The sequence below is a fragment of the Apostichopus japonicus genome, chromosome 15 (assembly GCF_037975245.1).
Source record: "Apostichopus japonicus isolate 1M-3 chromosome 15, ASM3797524v1, whole genome shotgun sequence".
NCBI classification, from domain to species: Eukaryota; Metazoa; Echinodermata; class Holothuroidea; order Aspidochirotida; family Stichopodidae; genus Apostichopus; species Apostichopus japonicus.
Genome location: NC_092575.1, coordinates 7,635,476 through 7,657,607, shown reverse-complemented (window position 1 = coordinate 7,657,607; position 22,132 = coordinate 7,635,476). Strand labels below are relative to the sequence as shown.

Below are 22,132 nucleotides of genomic sequence, written 5' to 3'. Positions count from 1 at the left end.
GAAGGACCAAAGTGAATTATGTATCGGATGCGAGAAACTACTCTTTATTTTTTATCAAATTCGATCAATATTTTTTTTTTTTCAGTTCAGACTTTTTAGAGCCTGGATCATTTCTCTTATGTACTGACTGTAAAGGATAATTTATCAGTATATGAGGGATAACATATTTTGATGTTATGAGCTCTGCCTGGAAAGGGCATAAATTGGAATATAATGCAGGTATTGCCTACATGGTAAGGTAGACCTTACCCATGTAACTAAGTCATGGAGTCAAGTGTCACACAAACCCTAAGTAAGGCCTTAGTCAGGAGGCACAATATTTGTCCTGTACACATGATGGTGACACGGTGGGTCTGAGCCCCCTCCCCCTGATCCCCCACCCCCGTGCCTCCGCCTGGTTACCCTTCTTACCCCAAGTGTGTCACTCGCAATTGCCACAACAATCTTTTTTCGTCATATTGTCATCAGAAGTCATTTCATAAGGGGATTCTTTTGAAATAAATCTGTCTGTTGATGCCAGGTTGTTAATAATCGTTTGAATTTCATGGAATCGTCTTTCTTCAGTTGAAGGTAACAGAGTGCACATGAGAGATTGGTCTGAAAAAGATTCCCGTTCACCAAAAGTAAGTTCAAAGAATAAGCAGAAAGACAGTGAGAGGAGAGAAGAGAAAAAGAAGACAAAACTCTGTTGGTTTCATGACAACCACCCAGATGGATGTCCGCTACACGAATTAAATTGTCCCTTCGCGCACAGTTCAGTGGATCTCAAACCGATATTTCCCAACAGTGAAATTCTTCTTGGTAAGAAGCTAGAGAAATTTGATCATGCACCAAAACAATTACTTGTGGCATGAGCTTTGGTATGAGTTTTTTATGTTATGAAGGAAAACATTTGTAGATAGCTTATTTGTTTATGATTTGAATTTAGGTAATTGGGAATCTGGGATAGTGAGATTGAATATGTGTGATGGGAGTGTGTATGAGTTGGGGGGATGGGAATGGGGGGAGGGGAGAAATAGAGAAATATTGTGGTGACAACTTTAAAAAAAAATGATTTGGCTGCATGAATGTTATATAGCTAAAATGTTGTGTTTAATTTGCCACAATTTAGTGGCACTATATATGACTATTCAAGAGAATGACAAGTTGGCTGAAAACTTGAAGTCCTTATTGCAGTCCACCAAAAATAGATGAAGAACTGTGACAGTAGAAAATAAAAAAGCTGTAAACTAGCAAAAAGTCTGAAAATGAAGAGGTATCACAAAACAAACATTTCTTTGACTGGACTGAATGGTTACTAACTTGTTAATTTCAGAGAAGCCAATTGGCTGTAATCAGATATTCCTTCTCAGCGAGCATTATCGATACTCGATGTGCAAATATTACCAGATTTGGCCGGATTGACAAAAAGTTAAGATCCCATTATGAATGAACACTTGAAACAACGGCTTCAAGAAATCAAACTCCAGCTATGGTTGAGAATTCATCCTATTTTTGGACTCTGATCAGAATTTAAAGGACGTCTTTAAATTTTCACATATTATACACCGTTAAAAGCACTGCTGTGAAAAGATAATCTCATCCCCACTGCACTTAAAAACCAGGATTGTTGTAGTGGCTTTTCAACGGCAAGAAGATGGACTTTTCGAGACTTGTTTGGCCAGAGGGAATTCATTTACCCTTGCTAAAAGTGCATGTCATCATCTACTAACCCTATTTAGAACTACATAGATTGTTTTTGTTGTTCATGGTACTTGTTCAATTCAGGGCAAATCTTTAATGGTCGTTCGAGAAGACCAAATGTCTTTTCGGACGACCAAATCAGCTTTGGAGGTGGTCTGGTGGACAATTAATTGTTGACATCAAAATTCAGATTGCATTGTAACTAAATGTCCCCAAAATAGATAAACTGATCATTTGATGGATCAATTGGAATTCACCCACCTTCATCTTGGAGATACTGAATTAAAACAAAATTAGTAGTAGGCCTTTGGGATTTACTGGCCCAAAGCTGGTGTTCTATTCACGAAACCTACACATTTCTCTTACAGTGTACATATTGGTCATTCGGTGTTATCTTACTACATATGTTTCGGACAACCGAATTTGCTGTTTGAAGTACCCAAAACTAAAACATTGTTTTCCGGGGGAGAACCAGAAAAAAATTCTTAGAAATTAACCCTGACAATGATTGATAGTGAGTTAAATAACTCAAAACCAAAGAATTTTTTCCCTTAATTAGTCGGGTCACTCTCAAATTGAAACAGAAATGATCAGAAATTGCTTGATTGGAGAAAGATAATGTTGGAATGTTGATAATTTTTCTTGTAGCAAAACTAAGCATATTCAGTATTACATCTATACACAAGAAGCCTAACCAAGAATTATGATGCTTTAATTAATCTTTTAAGCAAATTTGAAAAGCAGGAGTTAAAATTATTGCACTAACTGAGACCTGGCTCATCACATATTTCTCGCAATGTTGGCGTTCCACAAGGGTCCATTTTAGGACCACTACTTTTTGTTATGTATATAAACGATATTTACATGTTTTCTCATAAGGTTTCCTTCATTATGATTGCAGATGACAGTTAGATGACTGTTTTCATCCAACACAAACATTTAGAGAATGCCCTTTAAATATTTATAATGAATTCCTCAAAATATCTGACTGGCTAAAATCATAGAGATTGTCATTTAATATAGGTAAAAACAACATTAATGGTGTTTGGCAACAGATTTTGTGATTACACAAAAGTTTCAGTAATACTTGATGGAGTGCGTATTAACGCATCTGATTATGCTAAATTTCTAGGATTGTATATTGATTCAAAACTTAATTGAAAAAACATCTATCTGTCATGTGCAATTAATAGGTTGATACTATAATACCCAAACTCACTTTTGCTGACAATATACAATGCACTTGTTTTTGCCTCGTTTACACTACAACATCCTCGTGTTGTGGTAAAAGCCCACATGTCAACACTTGATAGCTTATAAAAGATCCAGAAAATGACTGTTAGAAATATCTTGAATGCTTCATATATCTCACATTCTGCACCCCTTTTCAAAAACCTAAACTTGCTTACCCTAAATGAGCTCTATAAATAGAATAAGGAATTAGAAGTTTCATAACGGGTTACTCCCAGATATTTTTTTTCTCATAATAACAATAGATTTCATTCATACAACACTTGTTTTTAATTCCTGGCCCGAAGGCTCAAGGAATCTATGCGATGGTGATTGCGTGTATGTGTGCGTATGTGTTGCTCTTGGCTTGTAAACAGGATAACTCAACAATGGCAAGTTGGATTGAAGTCATACTTAGTACATAGATGTGCCATTGGTAGATAGCGGGTACAAAATAATGTATGTTCAATGTAATATTATGCACATTTATTAGGTGGCAGGGCTTATGTTTATTTTTTCTAAAAATTTGCTTGTAAACATGGTAAGTTAAGATATTTAGTAGGTAGGTCCAGTCAATGAAAGAACCTTGCTGATCAACTTAATCAACAATGACGAAAGCTTGGGATTAAAATATTAATTGGCAAGGAATCACAATAAACCCACTGGCTTTTGGTTTGATGTGTTACAAACGCTTATGTCCAGGACTTACTTATTTTCTCATTTTACTATGTAACGGACCAGACTCGAAAAGTTATCTTACATCTGGTCCCGCTATGTGTTAATCAATGTACAAATTGTGAAATAAAAATCAACTATTTGAGTTTAAACCTCATTATTTTGACTTACAAAAAGGATAGGTATCAAATTAAGCCTAGGTATGAGAAAGTGATAGGTCGAAAACGCATCGATTATGCTAGTTTTGAAAAGAAATTATGTTGCAAGATATAATCAGCTGATTTTATCTTCTTGAAGGTTATTAGTTATATTAGTTATTATCTAGTGACATGCCTATTCGCCAGATATTTTCCTACCTCTCCTCTTCCCCAGTTGCTTTCTACTCACCATCCCTTGTCTACTTATAATCCCCTTTCATATATCTCATTGGGTTCACCGTGCTCATTAACCTGTCTGTTTTCTGTGCTTGTTTTTGTCCCCTCTGTTACTGTTACTTGTCATTTAGCCTCTGAAGAAGATTCTGCTAGGATCGAAACATCAGGCCAACTTACTTTTACACATTCTATTACACAGGCTCTCTAGTGGATAAGCAGTTTGCTAACAGTTTTATTTTATTTAGATATTTTCTTCAAACAAGGATTCTTTCTTCATCAGCAAATTATTGTTCTTTGATGGTCAAACAAAAACTAAATTTTAAACAATAAGAAATATTCAATTTTACATTAATCACCATTTTGCTCTTTTCTCATTACAACTAAACAGGTATACACTTTATATTTCTTTCAAGTATCATTTTAATACCTATATATCTTCTATTAATTTTTACATCAAAATACTGACCAACTATCACTCAAAACAAGCTTACATTCGCCTTTACTAAAACATCCAGCTTTCTACCAACTGAACGTAAATTCAACCGTCAATATTTTATCTTCTTCATATAAGTCTGCATAACTCACATGTACAAAGTAGATTGAACAATACAAATAGTTGACTTTCTTCCTCACTAAAACTTGGCAATTCGAGCTACGTACATCGTTAATCAGTTTGTAGTGGTATCAGGAAAATTCATCCTAATGTACCCCGAAAGCTCAGCGAATCAAATTTAAACTTATTTGCTTAGTATTCAAATGTATCCATAAACAAGCTCCAGATTATCTCCATACCATGTTGATTACACGTGTCTCCACATACAGCATCAAGAGCATTTCTTCCCACTCGTTATATATTCCCACCACACGCACCAAATTTGGTAGCCAGGCTTTCGCTGTGTGTGGGCCCAAACTATGGAATGACTTGCCTTCGTACGTTTGGGATCAGGTGTCTTTTCCTACTTTCAAGAAATCCCTTAAGACACATCTTTGTTGCGAAGCATTTGGTTAAGTCTCTTGCCTGTCTCTGTGGTTGTCTTTTGTCAATGCCTAGTTGTTATTTGTATCTTGTCTTCGTATTGCTTTCATCTTTTTGTATATCCTTGTGTTTAGCTATATGTTTTGTAAAGCGCCACAGAATATCTTTTTAGTCATGGCGCTATAGAAATATTGTAATAATAATAATATAAAGCTGCTTTAAGACGTTCCATATTTAATACTCATTTCTCAAAGTTACTCAGTTTAATATATATCTGAAAAATAAGGTCACTAATGACACAAAGTATGTGCAAAAACATTAACCACAATGCAAAGGTGCATTGTGGTTTTGATGATGTAAAGAGCAGTTTTCTTCATGAATCTGACGTAATGTGTAGTGACTCGGGGTGTACAACATACTTGATCTTAGTAACACAGTGGAAAGCAGTGTGATGTGACAAACAGAAATCACAATGCCCAGGCTGTCCTGAAATGACCTCAACAACAGGCTTCTGGTACTAAATGTGATACATCAGCATACAGTTAAATATGACATCTGTTCTTGTTGAAATATTGTGTAAAACATAGTTTTCACAATTTGACCCCTGGTGAACTCAAAACGACCATTGACCTCCGCCCACAACACTAGGCTTCTTGTACTCTATGTGATACAATTACATACCAAATATGCGATCTGTCCTAGCTTCCCTTGTGATATGGTTTAGGAAGGTGTGTTAGTGTAGAGAGACATGTAAGGGGAGTGAAGTAAATGTTTGGCATTTGTTGACTTCAAATTACCTTTGACCTCCACCAATACCAAGAGGCTTCTTTTACTCAATGTTATACAGCTTCCTACCATTTTGAGATATGTAAAAATGAAAATAGAATGAACTAGCTACTCTAGCCCTGTAACTCCCCACCCAACCACCCCCCCCCCCATTTACCCTTTCATTTTCTGACTTTGCTCAGTCAATGTGTGTCATGAATAGTCAGAACCTTCAGGACTATTATCAGGCTACTTTGGAATTTTATCTACATTTAAGATAACCCTACATTTGGATGAATACTTGTAAAAATCTTTTTAGCTTTCACTCGTTCAAATGGATATTCAGCAGCCCAATTGGCACGATATTTATCAAAGGTAAAACGGAATATTAAAAGCCCAAAGAATAAATCAAAGACAACCTGTTGCTTTCTTGAAGTCTCTCTATTTGAAGGATACCATCGAAAGTACCTTTGACACCACCCTTCGGTACCATAATGCACCCCTGGTGTGTTCTCTCCCTGAACAGGCCTCGCCCGAAATAAACTCAATAAATATTTCCCTGATTTTACTTCAAAGAGAAATAAACTGAGATATAAAATAGGGAACCATTGCCACAGAGTTTTGTTCCAAGTCTAGCTCTGTACATCCAACCCACCATGCATCTGACCAATCACCATGACAACTCTGATAAACTCCATCAGTCTTCATCTTCAAGATTTTCACTATGAAACAAAGAATTCGTCCTCCCATAGTGATGGGTCATCTGCATCCAGAAAGTCCTCTGCGTAATCTTCAGGCATTGAATACTGTACAGCCCCATAATGCATCTGTCTTTGATTGTTCCACTCATCCATATCGTCTACTCCTAGTTCTTCAAGGTGATGGGAATGGTCTGGAGGTGCAACAGGGTGGTCTGGTGGATCCATCTCCACATCCCAATCCTCTTCTCCCTCTGATGGGAAGACTAAAAAAATAACAGAATGAAAAGATATCAAAATTGTTAAAATCAAATGAGAGAAATATTGATTAAAGTAGATCACAAATTTCTCTTTGAATATGTTATTATTTATCATGCAAATAAATATTCCAAACCTTTGATCTAATGCATTTGATATCGCATCATAAATTGTTCCGAAAAGCACAAATGCCATATATTGCAGATTTAAGCCAGAAAACCATATAATTCGGTTTTCCAATACGGGGAAACTATAGCATCACTCTTACCGACCTTGCAATATTGTGAGGGTGACCAGAGATTGCAAAGTCAGCGATAACTACAACGCGAATGGCAAAGTCAGTAACTACTATTACGGTTGGATTTCTCCAACACGGCAGCATACAGAAACGATGTACTCAAAGCCGAAGCCAAAGTGAATTAATCAGGTCACACATCCGGAAACGATGCATAGTATATTCTTCAATTCTGCCCTTATTTCCTGTCTGGGCAACATTTCATACTGAAGTTTGTTTTTCAGTATTGTATGAGAAACAACACTTCATCCAAGATTGCTATTGTACAACGTAAGTAGTACTATCCTTGAACACTGTCAAAGCAATGATTGTGTGTTGGTAGGTATGAAAGGTAAACAATGTGACTTACTGTAAGCATATCCTAGACTAGTATTAGCAACCATGTGTACTGCTAGCAATCATCTGTGCTACTAGCAATCATGTATACTTCTAGACTAGTAACAATGTATATTTCTAGTAACCATGTCTACTACTAGCAATCATCTGTGCTACTAGCAGTCATTTGTGCTATTAGCAATCATGTATACTTCTAGACTAGTAACAATGTATATTTCTAGTAACCATGTGTACTACTATCACTTGTGTGCTAGTAGCGACCACTTCTAGACTAGTAACAATATTTTTTTTTCTAGTTACCATGTGCACTACTACCAGCCATGTGTGGTATACTACCAACCATGTATATTTCTAGACTAGTAACAATAGATACTACTAGTAACCATGTATACTACTATACCAACTATGTGTGCTAGTAGCAACCATGTTTACTTCTAGACTAGTAACAATATATACTACTAGTAACCATGTGTGCAACTAGCAACAATGTATACTTCTAGAGTAATAACAGTATATGTTCCTAGTAACCATGTTTACTACAATTATTTATGTACACTAGTAGTGACCATGTATACTTCTGGACTAGTAACAGCTGTACTAGTAACCATGTGTGCTACTAGCAACAATGTATACTTATATATACCTTGTAACCATGTGTACTATTAGCAACCATTTTTGCTATACTAGCAACCATGTTTACTTCTAGACTAGTAACAATAGATACTACTAGAATAATGTGTATCACTAGAATAGTAGCAATATATATTTCTAGTAACCATGTGTACTACTAGCAATCATTTGTGCAACTAGCAATCATGTATATCTGTAGACTAGTAACAATAATACTACTAGTAACCATATGTGCCACTAGCAACCATGTATTCTTCTAGACAAGTAACAATATGTATTCCTAGCACTGCCCATATTTGCTACTAGCAACCATATATACTTCTAAACTAGTAACAATACATACTACTAGTACTATGTGTGGTACTAACAAGCATTTATGCTACTAATAATTATGTAAACGCGTAGACTAGTAACAATTTATACTTCTATTTGTGCTATTAGCAACCTAACTTCTAGAAAAGTAACAATATATACTACTAGTAACCATGTGTGCTACTAGCAACCATGTTTACTTCTAGACAAGTAACAAAATATATACCTAGCAACCATGTTTGCTACTATCAACCATGGCTACTTACATGGTTACTTGACTAGTAACTATATATACTACTAGTAACCATGTGTGGCACTAGCAAGCATTTATTCTTCTAGACTAGTAACCATGTAACAATATATATTCCTAGTCACCATGTGTACTACTTGCAACTTGTTTGTGCTACAATCAATTATGTATACTTGTAGACTAGTTAACAATTCATACTACTATTTGTGCTACTAGTAAACTAACTTATATATACTACTAGTAACCATGTGTGCTACTAGCAACCATGTATATACTTCTAGTATACTTCATGTATACTATACTTCTAGACTAGTAATAATACATACTACTTATTACCATGTGTACTACTAGTAACCATGTGTGCTACTAGCAACCATGTATATACTTCTAGTATACTTCATGTATACTGTACTTCTAGACTAGTAACAAAACATACTACTGTAAAATAATATATATAAAATACTACTAGTAATCAAGTGTGTTACTAGGAACCATGTATATACTTCTAGTTTACTTCATGTATACTATACTTCTAGACTATAGTTACAATACATACTACTTGTAACCATGTGTACTACTAGGAATCATTACCAGGAACCATGTATACTTCTAGACTAGTATAAACAACATATACTGCAGTTTGTAAACATGTGTACTACTAGTAACCATGTATACTTCCTGACTAGTAACCATGTGTACTAATATTAGGTTACCATTTCTACTACTAGTAACCATGAAGGTGCTAGCAAGACTTACACATAGCACATTCTTCCAGCTGGAGTCGTTTCTGGGGTACACTGAGGTTTAAGTCACTCACGTTGATGCGGCCATGACAGGCAGTTAGGAAAGATTCACTGACACTCGTACCTGAGATAAAACAATGTAAGAATTTAGTGGTCAATGATTTCTTGTTTATTTTCTCAAATTATTTGTAACTGTAGCTGATAATTCACAGTCTCTCATAAAACTTCTGCATACATGATCTGGATTGTCAATGGTGTTTCTGACTGTTTGTATTGTAGTTGTACTCAGGTGAAAACAGTATTATTAAAGTGTTGCTGAAGCCTAGGACAGCCTTTACACCATGGTTCATCAGTGGCAGAGCTACGGGTATTGGTCTAGGGGGGCGAGAATGGTCTGTAGGGGCGCTTTCGACACTATCTAAGCGGAGTGCCACCACAGGTTGGCGCGGAGCAAACATTACTTTGGGGGGTAAAGATACTTCCTAGATCGCCGGAAATGACCCTTCCCTGGCTTTGATAATTTGCAGATAAACAAAGAATAAATAGGTGTCATCGCCAACAAAATGTGACAAATGTCAATAGGTAGATGAGAGCGCAATAAAAAAGTAAATAATCGCGAATAAGTAAAAAGTAGTAAAAAGCTGAAAAGGGCGCCAGCAGTCCATTTGAGTCCGTCAGGGGGGTCATCCTGACTGTATGGACGCTCTGCCACTGTGGTTCACTCATAGCTACATGTAATTCATTCATTTGACTTACCACCTAATGTTAGATGTATGGTAGGATAGACAAGTAGGATATATAGACAGATACATGTAATACATTCATTTGACTTACCCACGTAATGTTAGATGTATGGTAGGATAGACAGGTAGGATATATAGACAGATACATGTAATACATACATTTGACTTACCACCTAATGTAATGTTAGATGTATGGTAGGATAGACAAGTAGGATATATAGACAGATACATGTAATACATACATTTGACTTACCACCTAATGTTAGATGTATGGTAGGATAGACAGGTAGGATATATAGACAGATACATGTAATACATACATTTGACTTACCACCTACAGTAATGTTAGATGTATGGTAGGATAGACAGGTAGGATAGATAGACAGATACATGTAATACATACATTTGACTTACCACCTAATGTTAGATGTATGGTAGGATAGATAGACAGATACATGTAATACATACATTTGACTTACCACCTAATGTTAGATGTATGGTAGGATAGACAGCTGCTACATCAGAGTCCATTTCTTCTCTTATCCTGGCAAACTCTTCCGCTCCTTTATCTGTGATCTCCTCACAGCCACTGACATCCAGCTCAGAGAGAGTAAGGCAATGATTTGCCAAAGATATCAAACCTGCAAAGAAAAGAGAAATTTATATATTTATAAAGTTTCTTTAAACTCCCTTAGTAACCCGGGAGATCTCTCCCAACTTCCCAGTGAGTGTGGTTACTTGCCAATTTTCCACACACGTTTATAAGAGACAAGCTTTACAGGAATAACTTAAAATGTTGTCTAATTAAATGGTTTCCAGCTTGTAGATGGAACTTATGCTTAAACTTTTCTTGTTTACTTGTGATTGGCTCTTTGGGGCAACTTCCTCATTCACAGTAGTATTCTTAGGTATGTGCTCTCATTTAAATTCACAGATGATGACCCTGCACCACATCCCAGAACGTTGCAGATCATCAACATCGGATCTGACTTATTGCAAGACTCAGAATCTCTCATAATCATGGTTTTTTAGAGTAACGGCCATATAGTTGAGAGAAGAGAATAAATCGATATCAAAGGAACTTGAACTGTTTAATCTCCATTATTTGGATTGCTCTAAGATATAATATATAGGCTTCATAGCCTAACACATAATCAAACCCTTCAGAGAGCAAAATGTGTGTTTTATACCCACCACTACTTGAGACAATAGGAATTCAGCCCCATTAACATTTATGACAATGATAACTGTAAGTTACAGGAAGACAATAATTCAAGAAATTAAGGAACAGATCGACCAATGAGAGTATACGGCATTGTAGGGTGTAGCATTATAGCGATGCAAACATTACCCAAAAGACATGAAACCTCAAGGATATATGACTGGACTAACATCAGTTCAATCTTAATTATTCAGCTAAACCATCTTCATTATCAGATAAATGAGAATGAAAAAGGTCCATTTGTTACCAAGGTTTACAAGACGCCAAAAAGATTTAACAAGCTAAATTAGCACTTGCAGTTGGTGAGTCAGTGTTACTTAAATTGGAAGAAAAAGAAAACCCCCTCCCGGCCCCATCCTCCCCCCCCCCCCTTCTGCAGGTTTTCAGTTCTTACAATTTGTAAACTAACATGATTTCTTTCAATTATGTGGCAAAGAGACAACTTTAGAAAATCTAAAAGATCACCAAGATAAAAAAACAGTTTGCTATTTTCCATTATTTTAAATTTTGCAGTCAATATTCTGTCAGTTATTCAGTTACTGATGTAATTATATAAAAACAAGTTACACTTTTGCAGTTAAAACTCACCCTGATCTGTAATTTCTGGGCAAGTCCTGGCAATCAATCGCCTCAATGGACAATTGATAGCTAGAGTCTCTATGGCATCATCAGTCACCTAGGAAAGAACAAAAAGAATGGAGAATTCCATGAAGGATGCAAATGTGTTAAGAATTGAAAAATTACTGAAAATATTCTATAAAATCATGTAAACAAAGAGTTTGTATGTGTTAGAGTTGCAATGTCAGTGTCATGAAAATATAAGGACATCTGTTTGCATGAATATGCACAGCTGTCTTCATTGGCCTTCTTTATAATGACAGCGTTGAATGAATTGAACAGCCTATCATTCACATGCTCAGTGTAGTCTGTAAGCCTATCCAGTGTCACTTGTACACTTCCCTTCTATTGATGCTAGTTTATCATAGGATTAAAAGGGTTTTCTGGTGACAGACAATGTGAAAATTTTATTAAAGAGAAAAATATTCCACACTGCTAGTTGAAAACCCCATCTCAATATCGTGCCCCTAACTTGAGATGTGTTAGACTGAATGTGACCGTTTTTGACTGACTAAACCCTCAACTACTCCAGGAAGTTGGATCACAGTAGGGGGTCTGTGATGTCATCTGGACAAATGCTGTTTGAAAGCTTTACTAAGGCTATTATAATCTTATTGTTTATTTGTCCTTGAAACTTGATTCATTTGGAATTTTTGCACAGGTGTCAAAGTTCTCTGTATTTAGAATTTCATCAAAATGCATCTTTTTGTAGAAATATTCTCTTTGTTTGTGAACAAATCATTGTGATATTATAAAGAAAAACAAAGACATTTTCAGCGGAAGTGTCATGATGACATCATCCATACTGCTGTTGCCAGATGCATTTACAAAATATCACAAAATTTTAAAAATTCATATCTTCACAATATAAAATGCTATTAGGATGTGGTTTCCACAGTTAGATTCAGACAATTTTCAGCATTTTTGTTCAGCAATCAACTTTAGCCACCAGAATATTCTTTTTAGTCAATGAATCTGTTTTCAATTAAGGGTCACAAAGGTCGTGACTACCAAAGGAAAGTCAAAAGTGTAGACTAATTCATAACAATCGAGTTGAGACATGTCTTTGTCAGAGTGTCAGCGTGGTGCTGGCTTTTAATCAATAACATGTGTCTAATTTGTACCTACCTTGTCAATATAGCTGATATTGATGTCTTCCAAGGCAGTGCAAGTACTGAGTACGAAAATGCCAACTGTCGTGACCAGCTTGTAACAACCAGAAATATCCAGAAACCTACAATAGGGAAAAAAATTCATGCCAGCTTGGTATTTATAAGTTTGCACCAAATACCAACTGTAGTTTTAACAGATTTCCAAAAATAAAAAAAGAACTCTCTCACTGGTTGCAACAGCCCAAAAATATGGTATTTAAGACAGGTTATATTTGTTTTAACAGAGTGCAATATTACTTAAAAGACACAAGTTTATTGAATTCCTCTGGACAAACAACTGTTTATGTTTTAATGTTTTAGTGAATTTTCCCTGTGTTTATCATAGAGTTTCCTTCATTGATTCTGAGACAAACAAAAAAAGGCCAATTTCTAATTGCATTGCATTATATTTTCACAGCAGATGTGTACTATTTCCATGGAATCAATTTGTTCTTCCTCATCTGCCAGGTTTTATAATAACCTGCTTCTTCCAGCAGATACACTAAGCCATAGAATAATTAAAAAATGACAAATGCTGCTGTCATAAAAGTGGTTAACAAAGCTAAGTACAGGCCCTTAAGAGCATATCACTAAATGACTTTCATTAGAGTAAACAACCATCTGTCGTGGAAATTTCGCTGGACGTTTCGTTACACACAGATATGACCATCAGTACTGCCGCCACATATGCCAGAGAGTTAATAATGGTCACGCCAAATATGCTAGACAGTCAACAATGGTTTATTACACCTAATAAGGTAGACAGTCATGAATGGTCACTCATTTACTACAACAAGTGGTTTACTGCAATCTACACAAAAGCCCCCATTAACATACATTGTACTATTTAACTGAACCTCCTCCATATATCTGAATAACTTGAGAGTGTAAGACCCTTGAGAGAAATATTCGTTGCTACATTTCATTAATAACTTTAGCATTCTAAAAGATTTATCTAATCCTGACAAGATTTGAAGAAGATACTCACTTTAATTTCTGGCATCCTTTCGATATCCTGAGGAGGACATCATCGGATACGTTGAGGTTGTCTCTCAGATGAAGATATTCCAGAGAAGGGAGCATGCCAAGCTGATAGAGAGACACAGAGGGAACTGCAGAAGAAACAGTCACAATTTACAACTTACATTATCACATTTTCAAATAAAACAGTAAGGAAGCTGATAAGAGGCTATTCTGTCATCTACTTGCTACTACACATATTTGACTGCAGCCATAAAAAGAAGAAGCAAAAAAGAAGACATTTAAAGAAAACTATTAGGATGTCTTTTGATGATGATGGATCTATTGCAAACTTAAACCAGAATGCAGCAATGCATTGTGGTTTTGATGATGTAACATGAGCAGTTTTCTTCATGAATCTGACATAATGTATAGTGAGAGTGTACATGTTTACAAAGGTTTAACGATTGACCTCTGATGACCCCAAATGAAATTTGACCTCCATCAAAAACAATAGGCTTCTTTAACTCAATGTGGTACTTTTACATAGCAAATATGAGGTCGGCCCAAGCTTCCAGTATTGAAAAATCTTGTTTAAAAGGTTTTCACAATTTTACCCCTGGTGACCCCAAATGACCTTTGACTTTGACCAAATACAACAGGCTTCTTGTACTCAATGTCGTACTTCTGCACATTAAATATAAAATTGGTCTGACCTTCCCTTCTTGAGATATCGTGTTTACAAGGTTTTCACAATTTGACCCCTGGTGACCTCAAATGACCTTTGACCTCTGCCAAAAACAACAAGCTTCTTGTACTCAACGTGGTACTTCTACACACGGAATATAACATTGACCTTCTCTTCTTGAGATATCGTGTTTACAAGCTGGGCTTCACAATCGCACTCACACACACACATATGCCATCATGAATGCAAAGGTTACGATTATCATCGAAACCCAAACTGGCAACATCATCCAATTCTGTGCATTTTGGGGTATTTTTTATCAAATTCATCCCCAACTGATGTAATCTTTTATTCTTTAATATTAACCAGGCAATAACCACATAAGAATAACCTTAGTCCTTAAATTATGAATTGCACTGTTCCTTTTTCATAAAGTCAATGAAACTGCACAAAAAGCCTTTCTTTTATTAATATAAGGGTTATGACAAATTTTTGTAATTGCAACAGCCATCCCCTTCATTCTAAACCATAAATACCCCTGTAAACACCTAATTGTGCTGTGCATAATTTGTCTAATTTAGAGAGTATTAAAGATTATAAGTAAAAATCTTTTCATTGTTAGGCTTAACTTTCACTAATGCTTATCTTGTTCATTTAAAATTTTACTATCTTCATTTTAAATGATTGATTTCCTTCTTTAAGGTTTAGTCACAATCTTCGTATTTAGAAATTGCCTGATATTTATACTGGAAGAAAACTTGATCTGAACGTACCTGATGGATAATCCCCAATGAGGTAGAGCTTTTCTAAAGATGTAAACAGCTTCAAAATAAAGTGGAATAGAGAAAATTGCAAAAATTATCAAATATTCATGGTTTTTTCATTATTGATGAGAAATGATAAATTGTGTAGCTCAAAACTGTAAAATGTCAAGGATTACAAACATTGAAGGTGAAGCAACTACTACAAAGTTATAAAAGAATTCGGAGGTCTGATGCTCAAAATGTGAGCTGACAATTGACTGATTCAATTTTGTAACATAATGTAGTGAATTAATTTTCAATCTGTAGCAGATAACTAAATGTAACATCTTAAAATGCACATAACATCAATAAAATTTAACAATCAGATTTAAGATTTTAAAAAAAACCTTTGTTACATGGGAGGTTCACCAATCAAAGTGGCTGGCCTGCCTAGTCTAACAAACAGACAAATAGATTGGGTCATCAGAAGGAAGGCATAGGGATAGAAAGAGCTCTTTTACTTCATATAAGACATTTCCAAAACAACTTTTTCAAAGATAAATTATATAGTATTTCATTGTTGGATTCTCTGTTGTCAGTTTAAGATAAAAAATATTTTTAACAGAGGAATTACACATTTTTCAAAATACTGAGTTATCTTAAACAGTGATATATTCAACTAAATGGACAAGCCAATTACACTATTGGGTTTGCCTAAAAGAAGCATTACAGATTCTAAACATATTTTAATACTGAACATTTTGAAAAACAGGGGGAAGAAATTAGGAAACAAGAGTCAGAAAGGGCAAAGATAGTTCCTTTTGGACCAAATATTTTTGCATGAAAATAATCAATAGGGCAAAAGGATGGGGATTGGGTGTCAAACCCCAAGAAAAAATAGATGAATTAGAACTCTATCCACCTATTTCTGTTGTGAAATGAAATTACAGCAATAAAATATACTGACATTGGAAGGTCAATTTAGTGTATATATTAAACATGGACCTCACCTCTGAGATTCTGCAGACAGAATCACCGGTGAGCCCGAAACATTTACTGATGGCAAGAGTTTTCATCTGGGGACATTTATCTGTCAGCCTCTTCATACCCATATCGCTCAGATTAGAACAGTCATCGACCAGCACGGTATGGCAGGCAGGATTTAACAGGTGGAAACACTACAATGAATAAATCAGAGCTATAATTATTGTAGAAGTAAATCATTGAAAAAACCTATAATGACTGATGATTTACGGAAATTTTTGTAAATAAAGAATAGATGAAGAAATTTCTATTTCGCCACTATGTATTTTAGTTTCCAACACGATTGGTTGCACAGCATTACGCTATTACATGTAAGTATCACTACAGTTTGGCTGATTGCGAATGTTACATTCTAGGGTTCATCCATCTTAAAATGGATAACTTAAAAATGATCAAATTAGTCTCAATAATATCATAATATTAATCAGCAGTTACTTTTACGACGCTTATGCGTCCACAAATGTGGGAGAAGCCTGCAAATTTGATAAATGAACTCATCATGTAAAATAACACATTCTAAGGAGTATGACAAGTTATGGGATAAGATAAAAAAAATTGGATAACACAGAGAAGGGATCAGACTGTAAAGAAGGGACGATATAAAAAAAAGGGATGAAGATGGTAAAAAGGAGCATTACAATACATGAATATTCATGCGAAGAAATCAATGGCAAGAGTCTAATTATGGAAAAATGTAAGTTCATGCAAGCTGTGATTTAACTATCAAATTTTTCTGCGATGGAAAGTTTTATTTCCAATACGAACCTGTCCTGTTATTCTCATGTTTTCTCTTCCATCAAAGTATTCGATATCAGGACAATTTTTAAACAGCCACCAGAATCTGAAAATTTGTCCATGAAGATTGTGGGTTATAAACAGTTCAAGTTTCATCAGTTTATCATAGACGTGTTACCTTTAATACGAGAGTTAAAATTAGTTATTTTTATGGATGAAAAATATAAACAGTACAATGGTCATGAGCAGTGCTGAATTATCCAAGAGGCTGACGAAGTAATTACAAAGGCCCCCAAGGTCAATGGACCCCCCCCACCCAGTGTCAAAAGACCTCAGTGAACAGTTCCAAGCTAGACATTCCAACTTTCGATATTTGGCTTTGTGCCAAAGAGCTCATTTCTCTTCAGTCAATATGTTATCTGATAGCATTGCAAAATTAGGAGTTTTTTCATTCCTTAAATTAATGAGAAATATGCAAAACTTACAGCTTTTTTGGCATCAAATGGTAAGATTTGTAGCAAAAAAGGGATACTGAAATACAAGAAAACTCTTACCCCTTCTCACCAATGTCATAGCAACGCCTCAACTGCACTTTCTGAAATGACAAACGATTCATTGCAACCACTGAATTTCAAATTTCATCTGTTTTTATTTGTGAATTCAATTGCAATATTCAAGATGGTAACATTCACATTTAGTGAGTAAGCACAAAGATTAAAATTATGAAAATCAGAGTGAAACATCTCCTTATTTATTTTAGTTGGCTCATAACTAACCACCTTGGCTACTGTAAACAGACCAATTAATTTTCGACCATGCATGCAGGTAGGTCTTCTTATAATCATAGAGTGACTTTTTTTCTGGATCTTTGATGTACTAGTCACTCAATCCTAGTCAAACCAAATGGGTTTTGAGTTTGATACATAGACTATACTGGGTATGGTCTATCCTGGTTTGACCTGACCTGGTCTGACCTCAGTCAATCTAACCCTATGTGACTTTGACGATAGAATTACATGATTTATGTAACAGCTGTGAAATGTTCACCATTATCTGTTGTGCTGTTACAAATGATTGCCTCTTCAAATGTTGCAAATGAAACGATAGTTTCATAACCTTCACTTACTGCTCTGAGTCCAATAGCGAAAACTACATGTCTTTGCGTTTAACATCCTAGTGTTGTCATTATTTTAAGACATCCTTAGCTCATACAGGAAGATAAAATAACAGCTGGGGTGTGGTACTGGGGAGGTCATATGGGTGAGGTGTTGCTTAGCATTATCAATGCACTCTAATCTTTATAATACAGTTTGTGCCACTATATTCTGTTACTCTTTCCTCCAGCCACACCAATAAAACCAGTCCCCTTGACTAAGGTCCGAGCAGATCACAATACCTTTAGTTTGGTACAGTGTTTTGATATTTCTTGAAGACTGTGGTTGTTAATTCTCATCCCTGAGAGGTTTATGTCCGTCAAATTCGGACATTCCCTGCCTGTAACAGGAGAAAGCGTTATTGGTTATTAGATGTGATATTCATGTCAATTGCGATAACGGTATTTAAATAAGGTTTACTCCTTCTCTTTCCATTTTTCTTTCTATTCTAACTGTCAGGTACCGATTTCTTGAGATAATACAATGCAATAATTTGTAGACACGATAGCACCGAACAAAATGTAGACAAACTGAAATCGAAACACATTAACAATATTCAATTGCCGGCTTTAATACAGACTGTCATGCTGTTTATTTGAAGAACATTTTGAATGCCTTGTCACATCAAATTATCCATACCCAACCAAACGTGATAGTACTCATATCCACACTGTACCATACCAAACCAAATGAATGATGCAAAAGAATGTAACAAACATGTCTGTTAAAATATTTGCTGGGACTTAGTGTGGGACGTAGTGAGTGCCACGCAAACATATTAACAGGCTTTACCAGTATGTGTAGTATGTATTAGGTATGAGATATGGGAGTGAATGAATGGACTAAACCAATAAATGGACTGAACCAATAAATGGACTGAAACCAATAAATGCACTGAAACCAATAAATGGACTGGAACCAATTAATGGATTGAAACTGAAGCAGACAGCCATACATTGTTTGAGTCATGATTTTGAATGGTCATGATAGTTTAGGTACAGTTGGAACCAATAGTTTCTCTAGAATTCTGACTTTTTTAAGAGCTGATGTAATGAACGACTTTGGGAAGACAAGACCAGCAACTATTGATCGGTAACTGATGTAAGTCCTTTAATTACAGTGAACGCTCTCCGTCCACATGCTGCCTTCCAACTTTCACCTTGGTTCTTGATTGTGTTTGGACCTGACAAATACCTAACTATGGTGATTATCTTCAGGATGCAAAACTGCAAATGTTGAACATCAGTTGGAACAGGTAAATTACGTAATATTCAAAGGTGGTTAATTGGATCACTGGAGAGATTTACTAATCTAAGTTTTAAATGATTTTTTCTAACAATACATAGAATTTGCTCTTTCTTTTATTGTGACTTTGTTTCTTACTTTCAGGGAGTGCTAGCTCAGTGGTTAATGCCGGTGCCTTTCAATCGTAAGGTCCCGAGTTCGAGTCACTCCAAGATTAATGTTTGTCGTCCAGTTACAGAGTTGTTGATAATTGATAATTGACAATTCATCATCATGGATGTTAAAATATGAATCTAAGAGACTGATTTCTGTCAGCTTGCGGCTTCAATAAACCAATGATGGCTTCTTCGCGAGTTTCGATTTATTTTAAACCAGTATAAATATAAAATATTTATAAATAGGCGTACATCAAAAAACAGTTCTTGTTGAGATTAAACAAATGATATGGTAAATGGTAAGTGAAAGAAATAAGATTGTTAAATGGTTTAAACATAAAATGATGAAACAGTCATTACTGAAACTATAATAAAGGTTCTAAACTATCAAATTGTATAAACATTGCTGCACGGTATATGAACGAATTTCTATACAGTTGAATTCTATATTTGGGCAAGATATTTGGATTTCTGAGGGTTCTGGTTGACTTCACTAGATGACTCATGAGTGGGACATGCAGTGGGTGTTTTTCGTCATTCCTGATTTTTTCTGTCATTCTGACGAAGTCTCTCCTAGCAGCTCCATTTACTTCCTCTCTTAATGATTGATAGTCGATATGCAGTATTTGTGATGCATACTTAAGGAATTTTATCAGTCTGGATTTATCTTAAGCGGAAATGAAGTGATACCAGACAGGTACAGGATATATAATGTGTGGCAAGATGAAAGAACGGAAAACACTCTCCTTTGCACCTTCATTGAAGAAAGATACTACATAAGCCAAGCTGGACAGCATGTAATACACTTTACTCAATGCCTTCGATATATGACAACTGAATATCAGTTTACCATCTATGCATACCCCTAAGTAGTCACTCTTTGACGTGTGCTCTACCTTCGACCCATGTATTTCAACCCTACTTGATCCTGCCGATAAGAGACCTTCGTGCTTTATGCTAGCGTTAGCAAAGCACATTTCCTTGGACTTTGCCAGATTGAGCAGTAGATTCTTCCGATCACAGGTTGAGACTATATCATTCACTGAACTCCGATAATTTGACTGATCATTGGCAAACGAACTCTTCGATATTCCACAGGATATTGCGGTGTCGTCAGCATATTTCGTGACTGAGAGATGGTCATTAGATCTAATCTCATCAGTGTATAAAGTGAACAATATAGAGTTCCTGCTTGCAGGCTCGAGGATCTAAAATACATAGGTAGCTACAAATGGCTTACCAATCAGTTCTGCTGAATGAGTATTCAGCATTTTAGGAGATGCTGATACATCCAATGACTGGAGGCCATGGCAACCTCTCTGTAGGATGGATTTCAGGATTCTGTGTGTCAGGACGTGAGTATCTAATAAACAGTACAAAAGAAATGACAGATATGAAATAATGTGAAGACAAATGTGTTTCCAATGTCTTCGAATGGATTAAAAGGAATTGACATTGCTCGAGGGATTAACCAAGAGCGGGCATTGAGGGGGCACAAACTGAAATACCTACGACACCTGTGTAATTCCTGAATATTTCATGATCGAAAAGAGGCTTGATAGAGTCCAATTTTCCTCAACAGTCAACAAATAAATAGGCTTTATAAAGGAACCAAGAAATCCATGACCTTCCATAAACAGTTGGAATTCAGTAATCTAACTTTAACATTCCTCTTATCCCTTCTTTTCACCTTACAATTAGAATTTGTTCTTCCAAAGGCAACGTTGAAATCATGCTGTCAAGGTCGTACAGAGAGAGGGCATCAAGTGGGCTGATACAGATATATATTGCAATCATAACAAGAATATAAAATAAAACTAGAGTTAATACTCACCATTACCAAAAAATCCTCTGAAAACATTCTTAAAATGGAGGCACTTTAATCCCTGCCATGACAACAATGCAGCATGTCTCCATCTTTTACATACTAAAGAAGTGGAAATAATAAAAACAGGTAAATAAAGGTGCTACACTAAATCTTTACAGAAAATTGATCATTGGGTACACCTCAACTTCTTAAGGTATATGTTTACTAAATTCTGCAACTAACTAATTAAGTAAATAATACTGAACAATTTTCAGTTGGGAGAGAGGTAAGTATTTCTCTTAGAATACAACCACAATAAACACATACTAATTTTTTATCACTTGTTGGTCAATCCCTCCCCTATCCATCCAACCCCCCCCCCCCCCCGCCCTGCCCATTCCCTCACTGGGAAACTGCAGTAGAACTCCCTTTGTCCATCAAGGCCCGCAAATGCTGGAACTTAGATTAGATTAGAACAAGGTTAGGATTCATAGTATACAAGGCATATAGTATTAAATGAGATACAGTGTACAGTAAACAAGCTATTAGCCATCAGAAGCAATTAACTTTAAATTCTTAGGTCAGGTCTTTTAAAAAGACAGTGGGTTTCTTTTCTTACATCACATTCCGAGACAAACCTAT

At 35.7% G+C, this 22,132-nt stretch overlaps 2 protein-coding genes across 8 annotated transcripts in view; one reads left to right on the top strand and one right to left on the bottom strand.

The window, feature by feature from the left end:
- LOC139981532 (probable tRNA (uracil-O(2)-)-methyltransferase) overlaps positions 1–5,144 on the top strand; it is a 21,851-nt gene extending 16,707 nt beyond the window's left edge. Inside the window, exon 9 of the mRNA XM_071993991.1 lies at positions 565–5,144. Within this exon, the coding sequence (XP_071850092.1) occupies positions 565–854 (290 nt within the window). The 3' untranslated portion in view covers positions 855–5,144. The remainder of the gene's footprint in view (positions 1–564) is intronic.
- Positions 1,499–22,132, bottom strand: part of LOC139981531 (putative RNA-binding protein EEED8.10) — a 24,663-nt gene continuing 4,029 nt past the window's right edge. For 5 of the 7 annotated variants that reach the window (XM_071993987.1, XM_071993983.1, XM_071993988.1 and 2 more), the window contains 13 exons: positions 21,518–21,610; positions 20,924–21,046; positions 18,526–18,623; positions 17,684–17,724; positions 17,160–17,235; positions 16,361–16,528; positions 15,381–15,429; positions 13,948–14,071; positions 12,937–13,042; positions 11,779–11,866; positions 10,448–10,609; positions 9,239–9,349; positions 1,499–6,667 (listed from right to left, as the gene is read on the bottom strand). In XM_071993987.1, coding sequence (XP_071850088.1) covers positions 6,426–6,667; positions 9,239–9,349; positions 10,448–10,609; positions 11,779–11,866; positions 12,937–13,042; positions 13,948–14,071; positions 15,381–15,429; positions 16,361–16,528; positions 17,160–17,235; positions 17,684–17,724; positions 18,526–18,623; positions 20,924–21,046; positions 21,518–21,610 — 1,481 coding nt within the window. In that variant the 3' untranslated portion in view covers positions 1,499–6,425. Of the gene's footprint in view, positions 6,668–9,238; positions 9,350–10,002; positions 10,303–10,447; positions 10,610–11,778; positions 11,867–12,936; positions 13,043–13,947; positions 14,072–15,380; positions 15,430–16,360; positions 16,529–17,159; positions 17,236–17,683; positions 17,725–18,525; positions 18,624–20,923; positions 21,047–21,517; positions 21,611–22,132 lie in introns of those variants that run through there. The other 2 variants (XM_071993984.1, XM_071993989.1) reach the window with 2 other exon arrangements.